Source organism: Xenopus laevis, chromosome 4L, assembly GCF_017654675.1.
Source record: "Xenopus laevis strain J_2021 chromosome 4L, Xenopus_laevis_v10.1, whole genome shotgun sequence".
In the NCBI taxonomy this organism is placed as follows: domain Eukaryota; kingdom Metazoa; phylum Chordata; class Amphibia; order Anura; family Pipidae; genus Xenopus; species Xenopus laevis.
Genome location: NC_054377.1, coordinates 54,169,656 through 54,195,695, shown reverse-complemented (window position 1 = coordinate 54,195,695; position 26,040 = coordinate 54,169,656). Strand labels below are relative to the sequence as shown.

Genomic DNA, 26,040 nt, shown 5'->3' with positions numbered 1-26,040 from the left:
TTTCTTTGTACTACATTGCTTTTACTAAATGTAATTGGTTAGCTCAGACCCACCCATCCTGGCATTAGTGAAAACTACACATAGGGATAAGATATATCAAATATCACAATGAGAAATTACAAAAGATTACCGGCAGTATAATATTTTCTGCATTAGGAACATTTCCTGCAGAATCACCATCACCTGCAGAGAAGAAAAGGGGAATTGGACACGTAAGCCTGGAATATATATATTTATATATATTTGGTTGAGGAGAATGTATAAGAGGAATCAGCTTTATTAATAAATTAGTTAGAGATTAAGTTATTATTGTCTACTTTAAATTGCACCAACAAAGGTTATATATTATTGCCTGCCAGGAGTCAATAAATATTTTGATTGTGTCCTGGCTAGAACATGATCCAGAAGCAATGCTAATCACTGCACCATTACCACCAGCACAGCAGTCCTGGCAGTCACACAGAACCAATTAAAGCATTGGCACAAGGTTGCAATTGGACTCCAATAGACATATCTCCAGTAGCTGCGTAAAAAAAGAACAACGAAAACATTTAATAGTGCATCAAATCGCATATTTTCTCTTAGTGAAACACAATAAAGGGTCTGTAATGAACAAATGTACATATCAATAGTACCAATGATGCATTAGTGGTTGATATGAATTGAGTTGGATCATATTAAGTAACTGATGGGGGCAGATGGTTTTGTTCTATGGCTGTTTGGGTGGATGTGGGTATAAGATGACTTAATGGACTTTAGGCAAGACTTTTATGATTTTAGAAATTAAAAGTCATTCATATCAGTCCCTGATCCAGTACACATTACAATCAAATGTATCAGTGTGTTTGCCAATTATTATGTAGCCTTTTGTACTTATATATCTGTATAGCACTGTAGAATATGTTGGCGCTTTAGAAATACATTTAATGGTAATGATTATGAAGATTTTCATTCATCCAGGTCATGGTATATCTAGTATAGGTAAATCTAAAAATAAATAAATAAATAAGTAAATTATGGTAATGGTAATAATAATAATCTAGTAACGTTATAAAAGAAGTGTTTGTGAGATATGAAAGTGGTGTTTCCAAAATGTAGATAGCAAAAAGCAAATGAACTGAATTTGAAATGTGAAAGATCATGGCAAAATCAAATGTGCACCCATTCATTTATTTCCCCAAGTCTCTGATATTCTGTTCAGTTTTTACATATAGGGGGCCCAATAGCCACTTCACCCCATGTTGTATGTGGCTGCAATGTAATAACATTAAGATGCCATAAAAAGAGGGGGCGATGAAGCCTTTTGGCATGCTTGAATTGCTGCATGTAGTCCACAAGCCTAGCAATACAAACCTGTTGTCAGGGCTGCCATCAGAACTCACTGGACCTCATACACAACATTTTCTGGGTCCCGCCCACCCAACAGTAAAAAGTCGTCACGGACATGAGTGCCAAAACAATAAAAAACACTTTTGGACAAAGGATTATTAAGCCTGTCACCACATCAAGGTAGACTCTTTAAGCAGGTACCTACTGTAACCTAAATTGCATTTTAGAATTTTCATTTCTAATGTACAAATAAGAGCCATTTGGTTTAATCCCTTGGTCAAAAATAACTATTGGTGGCCAGTGTGCCCTACGCAAACAAGTTAAAGAAAAACATTGGTGGCCAGCCCCCCCCCCCCAACAAGTTGAAAAAAACATTGGTGGACAGGGCCCCCATAAAAGTTCTTTAAAAGACCACTGGTGGTCAGAAGTTAAAAAAAAGAACACTGGTGTTCTGGGGAACATACCTTAACAGTGGGTGGTCTTCTCCCTCCACAGCAGGTGGTCTTCTTCATTTTCCTTGGCAACTGCTGCTCCTTTGGTTTTCTTTTGTGGCGGATTTGGCTGCTTCATTGGTGACATCCTGCATCAATGTTTGATCAATGGCTAATCCGGGAAGTGCAGCACGGCCAGGCCCCCCTTTAAACTTGAAATCCACCAGGCCCAGGATGATTGTTCACCCTTGTTCTCCTGATGGTGGCCATGCCTGTTGTAAATACATCTGGCATGAATCAAAGATTTGCAATGCCGAACTACCAAACAGCATGACTAACTTGTTTTCAGCAAGGAACATTTTTAGGCTGATGAATACTAATATACTAATAAAACATGTATAATCAAACGTATTTGTGAAACAAGATATGGTGTTTATAAAAATGGCCTGTAGATGTCACTGTGCCCAGACTTATACTGTGCATACTTACTGACAAGTATGGTAATGTATATTCTATACATTACCATTACCTGATGATACTTATGAAACTGCTCTTACTGCTATAAAGAACTTTTTCGTGCCAAGAGTAAATGTGGTTGCTGAAAAATATAAATTCCGCCAACGTGGACAATGTAATGGCGAATCCACAGAACAATTTATAGCAGCTTTGAGAGAGCTGGTTGTTACCTATGAGTTTGGGACAGATGAAATGCTAAGAGATCAAATAGTGGAAAAAACAAACTCACCTCGCATTAGAGAGAGACTGCTCCTAGAGCAGGATTTAACCCTAGCAAAGGCTATTACAGTTTCTAGCCAAATTGAAACAGCAGTGGCAGAGGCTAAAACTCTCAGTCAGGGAACTGCTGGGAATGTACAGACTGTGAATTCAGCACTGTGGCCTAATAATGCAAAGTCACAGGCAAAATACAGTGCTAAGGAAAGGGATTCACCTACACTGCAAAACCGTGCAGCAAATACAAATAAAAAATACTGCTTTCACTGTGGTTCAACACAACACACTGCAAATTGTGTTACATGTCCTGCAAAAGCTTTACAGTGCCGCAAATGCAAAAAGGTAGGACATTTTGCTAAGATCTGCCGTAGTTCTGCTAAAGATGTTCATGAAGTCACTACTACAAATGTCACAGTATTAAGTGTGGATAAAGCTGGTACATTTATTCCAGACAAATTTTTTATGCACTGTCAGTGTCAGTACTGCTTCTGCTGACAAGGGACACCCCATAAAACTGATGCTTGATACAGGTTCAGCTGTTTCTATACTACCAAAGGATATTTTCTTGAAATACTTTGCAAAAGATCTACTTGTTGCACCTGCCCTGAAACTGGTCAATCCCTGTGCTTGGTTGCTTGCCAGTGACTGTACAATTTGAATCAAATACTGCAAAATCTGACTTTTACATTGTGAATAAGGGTACTGCTATACTTGGAAGGGATCTCTTTGCTGCATTAAGCCTACAATTAGTTCATGGTCTCATTACTACAGAACCAGTGCCTGCCACACAGCCAGTGTCTAAAATTTCACCACAAAGCAACACTTCACTGGGTTGTGCAAAGAACTTCGTACACAAAGTTAAATTGAGACCAGATGTAAAACCAGTACACCAGAAATTGAGGCGACTGTCCTACTTTATAAGGGAGACTGTCTCACAGGAACTAAGGAAACTGGTAGAACAAGATGTGATTGAAAAAACAGAATCCTCTGAATGGGTCTCACCAATTTTTGTAACAGAAAACTGGATTGTGTGTTGATCTCCGTGAACCTAATAAAGCAGTTGTTATGGATAATCATCCCTTGCCACACATAGAGGAAGTATTTTCAGAACTCCAAGGAGCAAAATTCTTTTCTACTCTGGATCTTCAGAGTGCTTATCATCACGTATTACTGCATGAGGAAAGTAGAGACCTCACTGCATTTATCACCCATGATGGTTTGTTTCGGTTCAAGCATGTACCTTACGGGCTGGCTTCAGCACCGAGTTGTTTTCAAAGACTGATGTCTTCTATACTCCATGGCATACCTGGTGTAGAATGCTACTTTGATGATATAATTGTCTACGCTCCAACTATGAATCTTCATGACAAGTACCTAGAAAAGGTTCTGAAATGCATTGATTCTGCAGGACTGAAACTGAACCTTTCCAAATGCCACTTCAGATAAACTCAGCTGAGATTTCTGGCTCTCTCACAAGATGGATTACTGCCTGACCCTGACCATGTCAAAGCTGTTACACAAGCACCTCCTCCATCTGATTTCCAGACCTTACGAGCTTTCTTAGGTCTTACTTCATGGTATTCTAAGTTTTTTCCCAACTATGCTTCAGTTATGGTGCCACTTAGAGCACTACTACGTGGAAATTTAAGTCTGGTGGGTCAGAGTCTGCTCAAAATAGCTTTGAAATAGTGAAACAGCTAATTGTGAACAGTCCAGCAGTAGCTTTATTTGATCCTGCACTACCCACTATGGTTACTACAGATGCTTCAGACTATGGCGTTGGTGCAGTTCTCTCACAGATCCATGCTGATCATACAGAGAAAACTGTTGCATTTGCATCCAGAACACTTACAGAGACAGAGCGTAAGTATTCCACTATTGAAAAAGAAGCTCTAGCATGTGTTTGGGCAACAGAAAAATGGAGAACCTACCTATGGGGTAGAGAATTTACCTTATGGACTGATCATAGCCCTTTAAGTACACTGCTTACAACAAAGGGACTAGGAAGAGCTGGAATGCGTATAGCTAGATGGTCAGCAAGGCTACTGAATTTCAACTATAAAATGCAATACAAACCAGGTTTGAAAAATGTTACTGCTGATTGTTTGTCACGTTTACCTTTACCTGCAGCTTCTGATACACTGGATGAGGACATAGAAGTTGTAGCATTGACTGATTTACTATCATCTACAGTTACAGCTGCTGATTTTAAGCAAGCTTGCCTCACATGTCCAATTCAAGTAAAACTACGGGACATCTTACAAAGCAAATGGCCAAATGCTGAGAAGAAACTCAGTCCTGATCTTCAACCTTACTACAGGATTAGACACGAACTGTTCTCAGTAGATGGCTATGTTGTCCATGGAGCTCATCGTTTACTGGTACCAGAGACCTCGCGAGAAAAGCTCATACAACTTGCACATGAGAGTCATCAAGGAATTGTACGTACAAAACAAAGACTACGAGAACTATACTGGTGGCCAGCAATGGATGCTGATGTGGTAACTGCCATTCATTCTTGTGTTACTTGTCAGAATCATAACAAAACAGCTATCACACATACACCACCACTTCAGCCAGTACCATTTCCTGATTCAGCATGGGAAAAACTTGCTATTGATATTGTCGGTCCTTCGACAGATGCTCCTATGGACTGCAGATTTGCTATAACCTTGATAGAATATTACAGTAAATGGCCTGAAATTGCATTTGTTTCTCATATAACATCAGCTACAGTAATAAAATTTCTGTCTACAGTCTTCAGCAGAGAAGGTAATCCAAAGGAGTTAATATCAGACAACTGACCACAGTTTGTCTCATCTGAGTTTGAATTCTTTCTGAGAGAGATGAATATTGTGCATAGGAAATCTTCAGTGTATTACCCACAAGCAAATGGAGAAATCGAGCGATTCAACAGGTCTGAAAGAAGCACTACAGACAGCAAATCTTACTGGGAAATCTTGGAAAGTATTTACAACAGATTTCCTACATAACTATAGAGCAACACGCCATGCAACAATCCAATCTCTCCAGCTAAATTATTACATGGCAGACAGATGCGCACTAAATTACATGTCACAGACATCAAACTTCCACAAAATACTGTGCCTACAAAATCATCTACTGCTGACATTGTGAAACGTCAACAAGCCAAATGCAAGGCTTATACTGACAGAAAACGTGGTGCAAGAGAAGTGCACTTTCAGCCTGGATCTTTAGTCTGAATTAAGAAACCAGGAATATTGAAACAAGGACAATCTAAATTTACTACACCACTTGAAGTGAGACACCAGCGAGGACCATACACATATGAACTGTCTGATGGACGCATATGGAATGCAGGTCGTTTTGCTCCTGTTAGATATGACTTTGGAGAAGCTCCATTTGATGAAGGACATTTTCCTACTCCTGATGTCAACTGCAATAGGCCTGAAGAAAGTCAACCTATAAGGTGTACTGAGAGAATCAGAAAACTACCTTCATGGACCAAGGACTTTGTGATGTGACGAATGTATAATATTGTTTTAAAATGCATACTGTTTAATTGCTCCTGTTATTATAGTTGTCAGTGTCGGACTGGCCCACCGGGATACCAGGAAAACTCCCGGTGGGCCAAGGTGTTAGTGGGCCCTCATTTGGCCTATTTCATGGCCATTCCCTATTTCTATGAAAACAAAGAGGCTAAATAGATGGAATAATTGATTATAGTATGTAAAGAAAACAGACTAGGAGAATATAGGTTGATAGAGGAGATGAAGAATAATAGTACTAAAAGTGGCCCCTGGTCTAAGGTTTTATGGTGGGCCCCTGGTCTGAGGTTTTTGGGTGGCCTCCTGGTGTCCCAGTCCGACACTGATAGTTGTCCAAATGCTTTCCTACTATAGGGAAATATGTGGTGTTTATACAAATGGCCTGTAGATGTCCCTGTGCCCAGACTTATACTATGCATACTTCCTGACAGCTTAAAAGTGAAAGAAACTGTTGTATAATGGCTGCATGAGTCTCTGCTAATAAAGCACTGTTATACTCTACTCATCCTCGGCTACCCAAAACATAACACAAGATGAACATTTTTATTTTGTTGTTTCCCCACCCTCTAATGACTATTTTTTCTTAAAAAGTGTTTTTAGGGAGGCAGTTGCCGAAAGGAGTCTGATCAGTAGTGACACACAGGGCAGTTGTACATGCTTTAAATGTCACGTTTTTAAATAGCCCAAGAGCATGGTGTTAAAATGCCCAAAATATTTCCACATAAACTTGCACTGTACGTCATATTATAGCTGCCTGAAATCTATGCGCATGTTTTCTGCAACCTATCGCCTGACAAGCTTATACAGTATATATGTGTTTTTCAAGGGATTGCAGCTTCTTTTAGGGCTGCTCAGGTTTTAAAAAAATGTATCTTTTAAACAGCCCGAAGAGCCCTGTATGTCATTAACCTTAAATATGTCTTATCTGTGTAAACAAAAATCAGCTCCAGTAGCATCTACTTTGTGGCAGTTGAACCTTTTAAATGTCATTATTTCTTTATATCCTTTGTATGAAGGTAAAGGTAAACTAGAAAAAAAAGAAGTTTGGGTTCATGAAACTGTGCAATTGTGCAATAGAGTGGCCATATAAAGCAGAACCGTGATTGAGATGAATTCTTTCCAAGAGGTCTCGGAAACTTGGACATTTCATCTCCACAAATCTTCCTTGTTGACTGGTTTACTTTGTTTCATCGAACCGCTTGTAAATTCAATGAAAGTGTGAGGGCGGCTGAAGCCTTGATATCTGGGCCAGTAAAATTAATTTGTTGGCAGGCTTTCCCTGCATGGAATAATCTGCAACTTCCTTGTATTGTGCACGATATAGATTTGTACAAACTGTAAAGAGTAACCTAGAGAGGGACGCCCCAGGCCATATTCTCTATCTTTCAGCTGCCCCACAGCTCTTCTTTACACTGATAGAAATTCTACTCAGCGCTTTATTTCTCTACAGTAAGTAACTGAACACAGATGCTGTGTGTGTAAGAAATGGCAAGTGACAAGGTATTGAGCGCAGCATTGGAAATCAATCCACGCTAAATGTGCATCTTAACTATAAGTGAAGAGTTGAAAACAATCCTGTTTTTATAGCTGTGGAGATAAATACTCTGTTTTTATTAGGAAAAAATAGCTCGGGACTAAATAAAGTCATTTGATTAAATAGTCAAAGCATGTGGGATATTGATGTTTCGAGAGGAGTGTGCGAGATCTGCTGCACAGACTAAGATTTTACCTCGGCATTAACAATTGACCTAATAATATGGAAGCGAGACAGTTGTGCAGAACGAGATTTACGAGGAGATTGTGCCCTGTCTGTGCCCTGGTTAGGTTTATTAAGATGAAATATTGTTCTATGGCAGTATTCAATGCTCTGCAGTGAAATAAGATTTTGACCTTTAGCCTTTGCACGCTCTTGATGAAAATTAGCACTACATCTTAATGCAGATCACAGTGTAGATGAACTCCAAGTGCCCCAGGGCTTGCTGTTTATATATTTCCCCCCAGTATTGAAAAGATGCCTCTGTAGTGTATAGGACAGGCCATAGCTTTTCCCCCATCCAATCCTTAATTTGTTTTCATAGTTAATGAGGTTGAAAAAAGACACAAATCCATCAAGTTCACTTCTTGCTAAAACCTCTCTGTCTTGATCTAGAAAAAAACAAACAAACCCCTCAGAAAACATCTGTCAATTTAAACCTCACATAAAACATAATTAAATCCCCTGAACCCAAAATTGGCAGCTGGGTAAATCTTTGGATCAATCCCTCTTATGATGCTTTTTAAAAACGATATGTTTGCTTGCGACAAAATCATCCCAGCCCAATTCATATCCATTGAATTTATCAGACATTAACACTTTCTTACGGAAAGTTTTTCTATAACCTGACTGCCCTTTCAATATATAAAACTATGCCACCTTGATGGAGGTCCTCTTGTCACCTGCACCACTGCAAGTACAATTATATAGATATATATGTGTGTCCCTAATAAAATCATTACTAGGTTTAGCTATCACTGCTGTGGTAAAGACCAGTTATCAAGAAATGCCATCAGATGAGCCTAACAAGCAAGGCAGGGCATATGCAATATGGAAGCCATGCTGAATAATAGGTATTTATTTGTCACATCTTCCTTAACCTTCTGTGGGTATAACTGCAATGGAGAAGTCACCAGTGTAATTCTACCAAAATTGCCTCCTGCTACTAAATATGCATTTTATGCTAGAGGGCCCACGAGGAAGGAAGCCCTTTTTGTTTTTGCTCACCTCAATAAATCATATTGTTATATTCAACCAATGTTTTTATAAATACTTGGCCCAATTTATCACACTGCACACATGATTCACAATGATTCACAAAAACAGAGCACAGGAGTTATGACAATGGAAATGGGGAGGTTATTTTACATATTATGGAGGTGCAGGTATGGTGTCACCTGCAGCTTATTTTTCTTCTATTAAAAGGTGAGTTAGATAACCACAATAAAAATAATGTGTTTCTTATTTAAGTAGAAATGTTGCATGTTACTTATGAGTGACCTCAATCATCAACTCTTTTTATTAACTGTCTATAGACCCTCTATCCAAGAGTGGTCTAAACAATGAAGTCTACAAAGATAAAATTACACTTGTGTCACTTTCACATTCCCATGCTATGACTTTAAGTGCTTGCAAACTTTATGTACCGCCTACAAGAGCATTCATAAAAAATTTAAATGTGGGCTGCAACTTTAAGGTGCACTTCTGGTCCAGACACACTTTGCTGATGGCATCACGTGTATAAAACATAAAAGGCCCGCTGACACCAAAGATAGTGTTAGGTCACACTTCCTTTTGGGTTAGAAAAAAACTTGATCCCTGACCCTGGAATCGAAAGAATACCTCCTAAAACCTGTATAGGTCATGTAAGAGTCAATGGCAGAGGTTCCTTGAACCATTTGACGATGTTAGCAGCCTGTTTGATGTTTTTTTCTAATGATTCGAACAATTTGAGTTTTTTTCCCCAGAAATTCGTGTTTTAAGATTTGGGGCCTAGAACTCGCAGAATCGGGTTTTTCACAATCAAGATTTTTCTAAAATAAGATACCATTTGAGTTGCGAGTTCATTTGAGGCATAAAAATCTCTAAAACTCGACTTTTGATAAATAACCCCCAAAATATTAGCCCTATAGAGAACTAACACTGTTTTTTAGCATAGGATTGTAATGGAATCAATCCAGAATCCCCACGCTTTAGGGTTGGGGCAGACAGGCAGATTCGGGGAGATTTAGTCGCCTGGCGACTAATCACCTCGTCTAAAGGGTGACAATCTCCCTGAACTACCTTCCGTCTGCTTGAATGAAGAATCGCCAGCGCTAATGCACTCGCGGCACTTCGATTTCCAAAGCCGCCCAAAGTTTCCTCATGAGGCAACTTCGGAAATTGAAGCGCCACGAATGCATTAGCGCAGGCGATTCTTCATTCAAGCAGGCGGAAGGCAGACGGAAGGCAGTTCGGGAGATTGTCGCCCCGCAGAAGAGGCGATTAGTCACCAGGCGACTAAATCTCCCAAAATCTGCCTGTCTGCACCAAGGGGCCCATTTACTTAGCTCGAGTGAAGGAATAGAGGAAAAAAACTTTGAATTTCGAATGTTTTTTTTGGCTATTTCGACCATCGAATGGGCTACTTCGACCTTCGAATCGAACGATTCAAACTAAAAATCTTTTGACTATTCGACCATTCGATAGTCGAAGTACTGTCTCGCCACCTAAAAGCTACCAAAGTCAATGTTAGCCTATGGGGAAGGTCCTTTGGTAGCTTTATTTGGTCGAAAAAAAAATCGTTCGATTGATGAATTAAAATCCTTCGAATTGAACGATTTAAACGTTCGATCGAACGAACGATTTTTCGTTCGATCTAACTGCACAGGTCAATGCAGCAGCACAACACAAATGCATGGACTGGATGATCCCTGTGCAAATATGGCCCTAATGGTATTTTACTGCCAGTTGTAGCTAAACTAGAATTTATTCTTATTTTATGTTTTTTAAAAGGTACAGAATGTATCTTGAGCTGGATTATACCACAATATTCCTAAACCAGTGAATTAAAAACTGGGGAGTTCCCATCTGGTGAACTGTGGCAACATCTATTTTCATCTTTTGATAAATAAGCCCCCTGTTAAAAAATATCCATAGGTGTAAAAAAGAATGAGAAATCTTCACACCACACTTCAAAAGAGCTGTCTTTACACCAGAAGTAAGAATTCCCTAGTTGCATTTTTGCTTCTCTTAATAAATCTAGCTCTCTATTTGTATCAAAGCATTGTTCTTTGTCTGAAAGGGTATTGAAAGCTGTAGAAAAATGTAAATGTGTCATGTAAACTGCACTCTCCTGATCCAATTTACTACTAACCTTCCCACAGAAGATAATCAGATTAGTTAGGCACTGCCCATCATTATTAAATTCATGCTGACTTGACATTAATAAGATATTTCAATATAACTTAATCCTGTATAACATGTTATCATCTCATCACAATGTTTACCTTGCACGAATGTCAATCCTGGTGTTCTTTAACTTCTAGTTATGATCTTGTTCCATTTGGGTACCAACACCAATATTGCCAGTCTTGCATAACTATACTATAATATTTAGTTTTGTTGAATATTATTACCTTGTGTTATGTTCATATAATTTGCCTGTGTTATTCTTTCAGGCTTTATCCAGTATTCCTTCCTGTGTTAAGACACATAAAATTCATATTATATTCCCCATATTATACAGTAATTCATGATAACCAGTCGGCTAATGGCTCTGATCATGCAAAATTCTGATTGGCTGATATGAGTTTATAATTGTTGAATTCCCCCCCATAATGTTTTATATAGTACTAAACAGGAATTTTGGGCTATTAATCAAGTGTTGCAACTGTAAAAATAACATTGGAAATATCACAATTTCCCCCCAATTTTATGAACAGTATTTAAAAATAAGCAGAATTCTGCTGGAGCAGCACTATTAACTGATGCATTTTGGGGAAAAAAAATTGTTCCCCATGACATTATTCCTTTAACTTCTAATTGGAACAAATTAAAATTTCTAATAAAAAGCTGTTTTTTTTGGTGAAGCCTTTTTCTTTTGTGGTGCCCCACACATTCTAGTGTTCTGATTCTTTATTTTCAAGAAATAAGCACAAAATAAGGAGATCTCTAAGTTGTTTTTAATTTTACCTACTTGAGAACAATACTATTGTGGTCCTCCAGTGAGACATTTGTCCTAGTCCCACAGTCCTGGGGCATTTTCTGCAAACTTTATCTAAAGTAAACTACAGCAGGAGAAAAATATAGGGGAAGCACACCCTACAACTAGGGTTGCCATCTGGTAGAGTCCTGCAGCGGGTCGGGTACCCACAGGTTACCCGCAAAAACCTGCGGTACCCAGCAGGTTGCAGTTGAAGTTCCGGGTGTGGGTATAGACGCGGGTTTGTGGTTCTGTGGGTTTGTGGGTCAGGCTCCAGGTCTTCTCAATAGCGATTTTTACTCCTTTTTTCTGATCACGCCTACTTCCAATGATGTCACTTCCGGTTTTCAATGACAGCACTTCCCGATTCTTGATGGTCATCGAGTCCGGGTTGCGGATAAGGTACTTGCGGGTCGGATAGCGGGACCAAGCGGGTAAGAATACGGGTTGCGGATTGCAGGTTGCAGCTACGGGTTGGGTTCCAAAAAATGGACCCGTGCAGAACTCTACCACCGGTATTTTACCGGCCTTGTTGGTAAAAATGATGGTTGATCCCAATGTTATTAATAGGGAAAAAAGATAAATATAAAGGAAGGCCGGTATTTTTTTCCAGAAAAAGTGGCAACCCTACCTACAATTGCTGAGAAAGGCTCAAGGGGTACAAGGAATGCATTGGGCCACTGGCTGCTACTTTCGGTGTACAAATAAAAAAAAAAAATCCATGCTCTTTTCATTGTTTAGGGTCTGTGGGGGGGGGGGCAAAAACTGCATTGGGTCCACTTGTATAAAGGAAAGGCAATGAGGTATCCCCTTTTTGTTTCTCGACAGATTGTAAGCTATTTAGGCAGGGATCTCATTCCAACTGGGTATTGATACCTACACACTTAAGGTGAGCAGATTTACCTTAAAGGAACAGTTCAGTGTGAAAATAAAAACTGTGTAAATAGATAGGCTGTGCAAAATAAAAAATGTTTCTAATATAGTTAGTTAGCCGAAAATGTAATGTATAAAGGCTGGAGTGAACAGATGTTTAATAAAACAGCCAGAATCCAACTTCCTGCTTTTCAGCTCTATAACTCTGAGTTAGTCAGCGACTTGAAGGGGGGCCACATGGTACATTTCTGTTCAGTGAGTTTGCAATTGATCCTCAGCATTTAGCTCAGATTCAAAAGCAACAGATATGACCCATGTAGCCCCCTCTCAAGTGGGCCACATGGTAGCCAGGGTAACCAGTCAGTGTAAACTAAGAGAGCTGAAAAGCAGGAAGTAGTGTTCTGGCTATTATGTTACACACCCAGTCACTCCAGCCTTTATACATTACAGTTTTGGCTAACTAATTAGAAACATTTTTTTTATTTTGAACAGCATATCTATTTACCCAGTTTTTATTTTTACACCGAACAATTCCTTTAATATCGGACGGCCGATCGTTCGGTGCCATCTCCTGACCTGCCACTCACCATTCAGATCAAGTAGCAAAAGAACAGATCAGACAATGTTCTGCCCCTGACAGAAATTGTACGAAAGTTTATGTCTGACAGAAATTTTCTAACCTGTCCAATCAACTGAACGACCGATCATCATCTCGCGAAAAATTTCGTACCACTCCACACAGGGCCCGAAAGTCGTACGAAACGGAGATTCGTATGATCAAATCTTTGCGTCTAGGGCCGGCTTAAAGCATACGGTCATCTATATATATTTATATAATTTATAACAAACGTACCCCGTTTGTGTCTTGTAAAACACTGCATTACATTCTGTTGCCATATAGATAAATACATTAAAATGTCAGATAGTTATAAACGTGCCCTTACAAACATCTATCTATATATGAACCTCTGGCAGCATCTCTCTGTATAACAATGTTATTTTGCATGTATCCCTCTCCCACACGAAGCACAGACAAGGCTGTTTTACATCTGATTTTGTGAGCATAGGAATGGGACGCTGGTGTTTAAAAGAACGCCCCTTAATGCACCCCTCCCTCTAACCGACTATACACCAGCCTGAAACTATCAGTCGCCATAGAAATAGGAAGACGCTTTCTCTTTCGCTACCCTTCTCTTCTACACGCTTATTGGCTGATTGAACATTCCACTTAAAGAGACTAGACGTTCCATTGGCGAGTCTGTTCACCGGGCGGTCCGACAATGCTTAGCATTTAGGCTGTTTGAAGGATCCATTACCATGGAAACTTTATTTAGCAGCTACCGGAAAGCACATGGGCGAAACCGAAGCTTGGTTGGAGATAGAGCATAAACGGGGCGGGATTTAGACAGCAGTTGGATAATCTTCCTGTCAATCACGCGCAGCGGGCTGTTCAGCGGGTAACATGCGAAATGTTTGGAACTGTATGAGCAAGAGTGGCTGAACCGTGTAATAGTGAGACAAGGATTTCCCCATTCTCCCAGAGACATGGAGGACACAAGTTGGAGCAAAGGTTTGACCCCCCCGAGACTTTCTAGTGTTTTTTATCCATGTTGCTTGTTATTTACATAAATGTCTCGCTTTATGCCTATTCTATCTTCCTTGTCACATGCACTGTCTAGGGGAATAGTAAAGAACCCAGCAATTCTGTGCTTTCCTCTGTGCTGCATGTTTATACATAGTAAAGTATTAGCAGACAACTATATGGATTGTCACTGACACATGGCATTGTGCTACAGTAGATTCTGTGTATTCTTCCCTTATCTTCTGACAGATTTCGACAGTTTCAGGTTGAACTCTGTCCTTGGAAGGTTTTTAGATGCCTAAAGATCCATGTTATTTAAAGTGACCAGCCGCAAAGGCGTTTTTCAGTGATCCAAACTAACGGAAAATGATAGAAAATGCCTTCCCACTGTTTGTAAATGTAATTTCAACTGAAAGCCGTTTCTCTCTGTTTCTAAGGGCAAGGCCAGACATGGCGTTTTTACGTTGCATTTTTAAAGGCGTAAATACGCCACTGAAACCGCATGCGACCGTCAATATGTGTTTTTCAGCACGTAGGTTTCTTCTCATTGTTCTCGTTCCCCATAATTCTGCTGGCTGTAAATGGAAAATAGAAAAGCTATTTAGAAATAGAAAATCTATTTACATGCAAAATGGAGCAGGAGTGATCGTCGATACACAGCGTAATTACGCCACCGGCCGTAAAAACTTATATGCGTCATTTATCTCACAAGAATTTGGACACCATATTTAAAATAGGCTGCGTATTTACGTAAAGTGTGGTTTCAAACTTGCAGGTCCCATAGAGTCTACTGATTTGGTAGTTTCTTGCCAATACTGGCGTCCCATGGCGGATTTCAGCTTGCAAGCGCCCTGTGAGAATTGCCATAGTGCGTTTCCATTAGTTTCAGTGGTAGTGCAGTTTATGCGTATTTACGCCCGCCTGAGCTTTTTTTTAAAAAACGGCACGTCTGGCCTTGCCCTTACAAATCCCTTCTCTGTTTTCCCTGACTGCTCATAACATTGCAACATTATATCAGCAGTCAAACTCTCTTCTAGTTCCCATAATGCCTTGGAGGTTCTGAAATGAACAGATCTGAGAAATGTGGAAAGCATTGTGGGAAATGGAGCCTTGGCTGTGGACCAATATCTGATCAATTATGTCTTATGTATCACTGGCCTTGTCACAGAAGGTCACAGAATTCTGCTCATGTACTTAGTACAACTTGCTTCAGTGGCAGTGCTGCCTTTGGATCTAGCTCTGAATATGATTTCACATTCAGTAGCAATGCTACTTATATTTAATCTTTTAGATTGTAAGCTCCATTGGCTAAGGCCCAATGTTCACCCATTCATTGAAAAAAATGGCAGGAGACGTAATTATATGTACTTGTAACCTTGTATACTTTAGGAAACATTTTGTGTGCACGTCATTGGGGTGTCCACACTCCCCTGATCCACATGTGACAAAAAACGCCATGTAAATTTTATATCAAATTAAGTGGCATATTAAAGGATCTTATCAAACTGAAATAAATATTTGAGTAAATATTGCCCTTTTACATCTCTTGCCTTGAACCACCATTTCATGATGGTCTGTGTGCTGCCTCAGAGATCACCTGACCAGAAATACTACAACTCTAACTGTAACAGGAAGAAGTGTGGAAGCAAAAGACATAACTCTGTCTGTTAATTGGCTCATGTGACCTAACAAGTATAGTTTGTTTGATATGTTTGTGTGCACCAAGAATCATACAATCCCAGGGGGCTGCCTTTAAAATGGCAATTTTAATGATTACCCAATGGCACATACTACTAAAAAAGTATATTATTATGCAAAAGGTTTATTTACATGAAGCAGGGTTTTCACATATGAGCTGTTTTATGCAATATCTTTTTATAGAGACCTACATTGTTTGAGGGGTATAGTTTTCCTTTAGCTGTTTTTACAAGAAATATTTGCACCCATTGATTGTACAGAATGTGCGGCCTTCATTTTTTTTAAATTCTCTTTCCTTTTATCTAGTTGTCATGATCTACAGACAAAAGAAAACTGATCATGAGATGGCATTCAAATATTCGAATGCCTTTGTCAATTGTCCAGGGGATAGAGAATTTTTTCCACTTTAATCATAAATGTGTCACTGTGCCATTAATAAACCCTCCGCTGCTTCTCTAAAGACCTGCCCAACCCAGACCTGTTTCAGCATCCAATCAGTTTCTTTTCCTGCTATCCCAGTAGTCCTTGCTTTGCGTTGAGGGTGGGCTAAACTAAAGATATGGTGGGGCAAATTTATGGCACACTTTGTGTTCTCTGTCAAACTAAAAAAATTTTCTGGCCCTCCATCTTTAAATGTATTTCATGAATCGTGATTGATTTCAGACTCTTTTCAGTTCACTTGTTCTCACAGCTTTAACTGGACTATAACTAAGACTTTTGGTTTGTTATTCTATTTGCTAGATGATGTTGGTATCTTTCACTCCAGGAAGGGGAGAAGGGCTTATGATGATTTTCATATACAGGATCAGTCCCGGAGAGAGGATACAATTGATATTGTTGGAGAGGACAGTCTAAAGGTGAGTGAAAGTCCCTTTCTGAAGCTGAAGATAATGTATTGACTGAGTATATCGACCCTACCTTACAAAATATATTGCAGATATTTTTGAGTTCAGTGCTGTCCCAACATATTACATGTAGTGGACCAGTAATACTTATAAATCATGTCAGATGGAAAAATAATTATGTCATATAGTGAAGTATATAGAAACTCTTAGCAGACTGGGGCCATAAAAATCATTTGGCGGGTCACATCAGGCCGATGGGCCTTCAGTTGAAAAGCCCTGTTTCAGTTCATCAAAGTGATACTATCATGGGTAGTGTTGAAACCTATCTATACAATATGAATTAATTATTATTCTTGCTGCTTTTAGCCCAAAATGTCTGCTCTCCTGCACCACTAAGTGCTCACTTGTGATTTCACATGTCCTATTACACATTACAAAGCCATCACACACAACAAATTGGAGTGCCAAAAATAATTCCATGTGAATTTTTGTATGTAATCTGCGTGTTCAATATACACCCACTTGTTGTACAGTGCTTTGGAATATGTTATCACTTTGTAAATATTTGTTCAGCAATAACAAAAAAGCGTTCTATCGTTTCTATTACTGCCTCGCACCAATATAGAAAGTTGACAGATCTAACTAAAGAAATAAAAAGCAATGTTCACGCATGACTTTGTGTAATGCATATAGGTTGTTTTGTTTGTTTAAAACAATAAAACGTACCTTTAAAAAAAAAAAAAAAAAAAAAGAACTAAAAAGCAGTCTATATTGTATTTCAACAAATGACACCAACACCTTAATTACAATTAAAAATTCTTCTATTGTCCAGAGCATCAGAAAAACCGTGTATCTATATTATGAAAAAGGATTAGTGTCCATCTCCAAAAAATGGAATAGGTGCCTGTTTAATTAGGGTGTATCATAAAAATATAAGAAAAAATGTACTATATAAAAAAAAAAGTTAATATATTAACTTTTTAACAATCAGGGATATTGAATGTTATAATATTCGACATTCGCATAATATGCTGGTGTAGCATTTGTTCGGACTGTTAGGCTTAAGCTGAGAACCTTCAGGTAAGTCACACTGACCCATTTTGCCACTTAAAGGAGAACTAAACCCTAAAAACGAATAGGGCTAAAAATGGCATGTTTTATATACTGAATTTATTGCACCAGCCTAAAGTTTCAGCTTCTCAATAGCAGCAATAATCCAGGACTTCAAACTTGTCACAGGGGGTCACCATCTTGGAATGTGTCTGCGACACTCGCATGCTTGGTGTGATTTGAGCAGCTAAGCTTAGGGGTTGTCACAATTTATCCAGCAGAAAATGGTTTGTCTGTAATTTAAGCTGATGCTACAGGGCTGATTATTAAATTTTGATGCTAACTGCACTGGTTTCTGTGCTGCCTTGTAGTAATTATCTGTATTGATTACTAATCAGCTTTATATTGTGACATTTATATTCTATGTGTACAGTATATTGTGAGTGGGTCCCTAAGCTCAGTAAGTGACAGCAGCACAGAAGCATGTGCAGTGAATTAGCAGAAAAGAAGATGGGGAGCGAGTGGGGCATCTTTGGAGACACAGGTCTTTACTGCTAAAGCGCTGTGGTTGCCTTGGGCTGGTACAGAAACCCAAAACATAATGTACAACATTTCTAGCCTACTTCTTTAGTTTAACTTTCCTTGTCCTTTAAAACCAAACTATTTTTGAGTCAAAATGAGATTTTTCTGGTTAAAAAAACACACTTGAATTTTTCGAGATTTATTATACCATCTTAAACCTGTTGAGGTCATGTACAAGTCAGTGACAGAGGTCCCTTGAACCATTGAAGATGTAAATAGCCTCCATGATGGTCTAAAAAAGCTCACATAGCTCTACAATTCGACCTTTGATAAATAAACCCATTTGCGTTGTTGCTAGCCTGGCCAGTGATCAGTCCACATTTGGGGGCAAAATTCACTAAAGGGTGAAGTGGCTAACGCTGGCGAAAATTCGCCAGCGTGATGTAATTTCGGCACTTCGCCAAATTACTAACGGTAGCTGGCGTAAATTCGCTGGCGTAATTTCCCAAGGAGATAGACTCTGGCGCAACTTCGTACTCTAACGCCAGGCGAATTTACAGTCTGCCGAAAGAGTGTTACTACGCAAATTCACTAAGTTTTTGATTTTACTGACCCGTACCTCTATCACCAGACTTGCCTTCGCCACCTCAGACCAGGCGAAGTGCAATAGAGTAGATAGGAGTTCCTCAAAAAAAAGTTAAAAATTTTTCTAAGTCCCAAAAAACTCTGGGTTTTTTTCCTATTTAAAGGGTGATAGACTGAAAAAGATTGTAAATTTTTTTTTCGGGTATCCTCCTTCCCCCCTACATTTGTTAGCATATGGCACCTAAACTATACTGTGGGCACATGTGTAGGGCATTATAACAACTTTATATAATTTTATTAAGGTTCCCTGGCCTTGTGTAATGTAATGTATTTGCTGCAGCATATACGGCCATTGTACTTTAACTGCACGCCCTATGCTAATTAGCCAACGCTAGCATAACTTTGGACTGCTGAGCGTAATTTCGCTGGTGTAATTTGCTGGCGTAATTTCACCAGCGTTCGGTACCCTGTGCGCAACTTCGGATTTTCGTGAATTAGCGTTGTCCAGGCGAAGTGTTGCGTTGTGCGTAACGCCATTGCTGGCGAATTTTCGCCTGTTAGTGAATTTGCACCTTGGTCTCTAGGCTATTAGAAGGCCATATGATTTTCCAAGAATGAGTGAAAACAGCATTTATTTATTATCTTACTTTCAGTAGTGTATTAATACGTTGAGGATCCAGGTGAGTAGTCACAGGTGGCTCCAGTAGTTTGGCTTTATGCAGTAGAATACCTGGGATGTTCCTTTTTTTACCATAAAATACGGATGTTGTTGACTTCATCTTTCCTCGGGTACGTAAATAAAATCACTTGGGGGTGCCTAACTTCTGGCGAGAATGAGTCAGTTTGCATAAACTTCACACTGGTAACTTTTTCAAATAGTTGTGGTACACTGCTTGCTAGTTTTTTAGTAGTATCTTTGTGCAGGCAAGCAATGCTAAGACCTGAAGTGGGTGGCTGCTGTGAGTGCTCTTAGTTGTATGGCAGGTTGCTTGTGTGATATTCTGTTACATGTGAGTCTTAAACAGAATCTAAAACAGGGGTCCCCAAACTTTTTTTTACTCTTTGAACCACGGTCAGATGTAAAAAGAGTTGGAGAGCAACACAAACATGAAAAATGATACTGGGCGATGCAAAATAAGTTCTGTGATTGATTTGCTATGTAATCTGTGCCTTTTCTACTTTATGTCTGAGGGCACACGTTGGCTCCGCTGCTCTCAGCCTGCATTTTTTTTGCAGGGTGAGAGAAGTGGTATACGCTCCCTTGTGCACCTCAGTAAAACTGCCTTGACAAGTTTAACTTCTGCTCGGCTACACAAAGCGGAACCGAGTGGGGATTGGCCGAATATGGAAAAGCAGGCAGTTTTTGTACTATTCCCTGCTCAGCTAGCACAAAGTTTTACTGAGTTGCACAAGCGAGTGGATCAGCTTCTCTCAGCCTGCAAAAAAAGCTCCATGAGCTCAGCCTTTTTGTTTGAATTGCAACCATCACAGCTACACAGCAGCATGTTATATGTATATCCACTCCTGCATGTCTCTGCACTGACAGGCAAGGGTCGACATTTTCATGCTGGTATCTGTTTGCCGGCAGGGTAGCACCGTGTTTGTCTGCAGAGACCAGGGCCACTATCAGAAATCACGGGGCCCTGCACAACAAAAATTTCTGGGCCCCGCCCACCACAGCCTGGCCTTCAAGCCCCACCCCAGATCTCCACCACAGTAAAAAGGCCACACAGACATCAGCACTAAAAACGGGTAACACACACAAGTTATGTAAAGCCACTGGTGGTCAGGGCCCCACTATAAGTTAAAAAAAAAAATTGGTGGACAGGGTCTCCCAATAAAGTTAAAAAAAAACATTGTTCATCGGCCCCCTCCCCTCTACAAATTAAAAAAAATCACTGGTTGTCAGGGCCCCCCTATAAGAAAAAAAAACTGGCAGAGACACACAGGAGCGGATGGAGCAGAACTATGCATGCAGAGAAAAGATGAGGAGCAAGCCATTTTCTTCTAAAGCTTATGGTGTCTGAGCATTGGCATAACCTACTCCTTAGTCCGTTGTCCCTCTCCATATATGATAAAAGTTTGCCCAGGTACAGTAACCAATAGCAACGAAAGAGCTGACCAGTAAATGCTGCTATGGGTTACTACCTTTGCAAATGTAGTGACTTTTATTATATAACCCCATGTGATTCTAACAAAGCCTCCAATTCTGTAAACATATATGGCCTTGTACTGGAGAATGTTTACCCCAGTCCAGGAACCCTTAGGAACCAGATACTTGATTTGAACATTTTAATAATGCCAGCAGAGTGGCCTTATAATGACAGATTTGTTTGCTGGCACCAGTTTAAATTTACAAATATTAATAGACTAAGCGTGTAAACTTCTACAGAATACTGCTGTATGGAACAAAATGCTTTGCATCATCTCCGATAGCTTCTGGGAGTTTTGTCTCATAAACCTCTGACAAGAAAATCATTTAATATAATATGTTCTTTCTGTTTAATACAGACATCATTGTTCCTAATAATGAAATATGCTGTGCTGCATGCCATGTCAGCTTTATAAACATTTATATTTATACTAGAACATCAAATAATATTTTCTCCTGTCTATCAAAGGAAATTCTATTTAGTGTTGGCTTTGATATACATTTTTTCGGTCACATAGGTTAATAAAATATAGGTGACCATATGTACAACCAGGCAGTGAAGTGTATCAAATAATCCTGTTTAGACTGATTAGATTTCAGTCCGGCAATTACTATTTCAAACCAATCCTGAACATTTGAAAGCTTCATTTGTATTCAGGGTATGTTTTAAGAGCCTGTGTGACAATATGAGTTGGGAGTGCATTTTCCTTGTTTATATCCAGGCTGTGAAGTATAAATAAGTAAACATGATATTTATGCTGTTGATTTGTAAGGGCGTGGTAGTACCAGAGAATGAATGGTTTGAACCCCTACATTTTTATATCGCTGTACAATGAAAAAATAAATATGAAGGGGAGACTGTGCATAAGCAGCATGGTACAGATAGAGGCTGTTATATGAATTTCCTATGCACGGCTAAAATTCTCACAAAGGAGTGAATGCAGCTGGCAATTAGAATTCGCAAGAGCACGTCCTGCTGCAATTACTACAGCCGCTTTCTGAGACCAGGGGATGCTGTGTGTCTGGAAATTAGAGCTGCAGCAGCACATTATAGCCCAGTAACTGAGACCCAAATTCATTTCACAGCTGTAATTGAATCCTCTGACTTGTGCTGGAGAAATCTTTGATATGTTTTGCTCCTGTTGCTATTCCAAATGCCTCCTTACATATTTGCATTATGTCTGGCAAGCAGCCGCCGCCACGTTATGAAGACTCACTAGGGAATCCAAAGCTAAACCTCTCATTTTGATTGCTTAGAACTTTGAGAGAAAGAAAAAAAAAATGCAGATTTCACTAGTCACCAAAAATCTTTTTCCTATAATATAATTTTAGCTGCTAATACAGAAACTGTGTTTTTATCTTGCCTTTTGCTTTCAGATGCAATTAACTTAGGATACATTTAAATTATCATTAGTGCAAGGCAATAGTACACAGCAGAGTTGTGATGAGATTCATTTTATTATAGCTATCGACAAGTGCTGGTGGGATGCAAAACTGTAGTCACTGTAGAGCACAATACACTTAGAACTTGTGGCTAACCATAGCACAGTACCATACAGATGTTCAGTATAGTAAATATTATGGTTTTTAACATAATTGCATATACTCACAATTCCAGGCAGCCATACTCTTCATCCATTGGGTTCCCCTACAGCCAAAAGGGGCATTGAGATGTTTCCAAAGATGGTGACATGGCATGGTATACACCCTGGGATGGTGCATGATTCAGCTAAGAGTAGCACCAGCCTAGGAAACTAAGTCAGGGTTGTGCCAAGTGATTTTTATTTTCCTTGTCCTTTAATTACAGACCTCTGGTGTTTAGGGAGTACAAATTGCACGGTGCTACTATTAATTAGGGATGCATCAAATCCAGGATTCAGCTGGGGATCGGGTTCAGGATTCGGCCTTTTTCAGCAAGATTCTAACTTGGTTGAATCCAAGTACCTGGCCGAACCGTATCCGAATCCTTAAAATCATGTGACCTTTAGTCAGGGAGTAAAAAATTGTTAACCACACACCCTTCTTTCTCCTCATTTGAATACGCAAATTAGGGTTTGGATTTGGCTCAGCATTCAGCCAAATCTTTCACAAAGCATTTGGGATTTGCCGAATCCCAAAATAGTGTATTCCCTATATCCCTACTGTTAACGAATAGTGCTTTTGCTCTGGTCTTTATACAGTATGTATGTTTGTAGTTTATGAGTGTGTATAGAAATATAGGGGGCAGATTGTGTGAAATTAGAGCTCACCACAGAAACACTAACCAACTTTCTATTCATTCCTATGGTATTTTAGAAGCATATTTATCAGTGGGTGAAAGTAAAAGTTCAACATGTCAGGCACCTCCCTGACCTTGTTTCCCAGTGCGTTCTCCAGTCTTGAAGAACTGAATACGTTTGTGCAGCAGGCAGCAGCTATACTTAACACTATCTAAATATTCCTCCTAATTTGGCTGTTCTACCCATTTTTCCAGGAAGCCGTGTGTGCTTCGGAGGTGTACAACCTTAATGGCTTGTTGTATGCCATTAAAAGGTATTGTACACTCATAAAAGAATGACATTTTGATCAATGCTGTTAAAAGAATTATTGTCTTAACACAGAAAAGCTTTCCTGTTACAAGTTTAAAAATATGCCTTTAAAAGCTTTTTATTGAATATCTTCGTATCCTAGGGAAAGTAGCCTGTTTTGGCACGTGGTTGCTTTGAGTACTGTACCATTTAATTTCACTACAGAAGCTCTACTTCTTGGCTGGAATAGGGTTTCTGACATGCAGACTAAGGCGGAAAAATTAGTTTTTTTTCTTCTATTTTTTTGCTATAAAATCGGAATTTTTGGTGAAAAAAAAGCCTAGAATTTTTCATGATTTATTATACAGAGGATGGAAAAAGTCTGAATCTGAAAACCCGGCATCTCAGACCTGCTGAGGTTCTATATAAGTCAGTGGGAGAAGTCCCAAAGATATCCTGATCTGTGCTGGGTTTCATGCAAAAATTCGAAGATTTCGCGTTTTTTGGCCAAAGATCAGGAAAAAAAAAAATCTGATTTTTATTTTTGCCCAGAAAATTAGATTTAATTTGATAAATAAAGGGAAATAACCCGTTCCTATTTGTTCGGTGTATATTTCAGAAAATAATTAGAATTCGATTTTGATAAATAACCCCCTAGTTTAACTCCTCAAGGGGCTAATTCCTTCAGCTTTAGGGGAAGGGCACACCTGGCAATTCAGGGAGATTTAGTTGCCCAGCTTCCAGCACTGCTTCTCCGTGTCCTCCACCTGCTTCAATGAAAAAACGCCTGCGGCAATGCACTCGCGGCGATTCAGTTTCCGAAGTCTTCCAAAGTTTCCTCGCGGGGCGACTAAATCTCCCCGAATCTCCAGGTGTACCCTTACCCTTAGTGATGCAGTGAAAATCCAAGTAATCTTTGCAAGTTCTCACATGACACTTAACTGACAAGTGTTCTATACTATAAGCAATAGTGTTGGGAGTCACAGGGATTGCAATTGTCTTCATAAACAGTTTATTATAGAGTTACTTTCAAATAAATTAAACGTATAATAAAGCCCACTGCGCTTTAGTTTGTGACCCAAGATAAAAAAAATAACAATATTACCGTGAGAGATTAATGGAAACACATTTCTTTGTCTGAATAAAAACAAGTGGCTCCAGATTAGTTTAAAATTTGTGATTACAATGTATTTACCATTTGACAAATGCCTTCTCTGCTGATATCTTAAGGATACAATCAAATATAACAGCAAGAAATACAAAGTATGTTGACAAGGTGCACATTGCAAGTTCTTTTGAATATGTTTTTTTTACCATAAGGCCTTAATTATTGTAGTTATCATTCAGACTTTCCCTGTTTGACAAATTCATTGTAATATCTATAGAGGACTTTAAGATATTGGCAAATATTACCATGTAACATGAAATATATTTGACACTGTCTTCATATATAATCAAATCATTATAAAAGTAATTGGAATGCAATGTTTTCCCAATGTTTTAGCTTTCAAATGAAAAAGAAAATTGGATTCACGGTTATAGCATAAAATCTCAAGCCAAAAGCCATTTTGGTGGAGATTAAACGCAGACTGGCATTTCAGAATCATTCGACGAAGAAGCAGCAGGATCTAGTGAACAAGGAGTGTACTTACACCTTGTCACATTTACATGAATTTCATTCATGTAAATGTGACTTTTTTTTTTTTTTTCTAGCAATATTTACTGCATATATATCTGATAATCTCCACTGTTAACTACTGAGGCTTTGGGTATTCTCTTCCATGAAAATGTATAACTCTGCTGCATCATAGCCCAAACCAGTCCTGCTATATAATCACATCCACTGGTATTGAATTGTTGGTCATACTGAAAAGTCATTTTGGGTGCTCCTTGCTGTGAGGGGTAGCTTTCATATTAGATGGGAGGTACTGCCAACTATTTTAAAGGACTAAAATTATACTTTAGTGTCTTGATGCAGCACAAATATTATATGGAATTAATATATAGGTATGGGATCTGAAAACCCGTTTACGGGAAGGCCATCTCCCGTAGACTCCTTTTAATGAGTTAATTAAATGTTTTAAAAATAATTTCCTTTTTCTCTGAAAATAGTACCTTGTATTTGATTCCGGCTAAGATATAATGAATCCCTATTGGAGGCAAACAATTCTATTGTGTTTGGTTAATGTTAAATGCTTTTTTTAGTAGGCTTTATATTGGTAGCCATACACTATAAGATTTGCTTGTTTGACTAGGTTGCCACATTGGGTGGGCGATATTGTGGTGGCCAAACGATCGCATTACAATGAAGGGGAAACTAAAAGTCGGAGCGAGGACTGGATCAATGAGCCAAAGCAGTTCTAGATCCAACAGAAAAATCAAGCCTTCTCGTTCGAGATCTGGCTGATATCGAACGGGGAGGCCTGTCGCAGGGCCCCATACACATGCACATAAGCTGCCTAAACGGTCTAAAGAACCCGGATCGGC

The 26,040-nt window shown here is 39.1% G+C and overlaps 1 protein-coding gene across 3 annotated transcripts in view; it reads left to right on the top strand.

Moving 5' to 3' along the window:
* The first annotated feature begins 13,868 nt into the window (after window positions 1–13,868).
* Window positions 13,869–26,040, top strand: part of pmfbp1.L (polyamine modulated factor 1 binding protein 1 L homeolog) — a 93,081-nt gene continuing 80,909 nt past the window's right edge. For 2 of the 3 annotated variants that reach the window (XM_018257918.2, XM_018257915.2), the window contains exons 1-2: window positions 13,870–14,182; window positions 16,634–16,749. In XM_018257918.2, the coding sequence (XP_018113407.1) occupies window positions 14,158–14,182; window positions 16,634–16,749 (141 nt within the window). In that variant the 5' untranslated portion in view covers window positions 13,870–14,157. Of the gene's footprint in view, window positions 14,183–16,633; window positions 16,750–26,040 lie in introns of all 3 variants that reach the window. The other variant, XM_018257917.2, reaches the window with a different exon arrangement.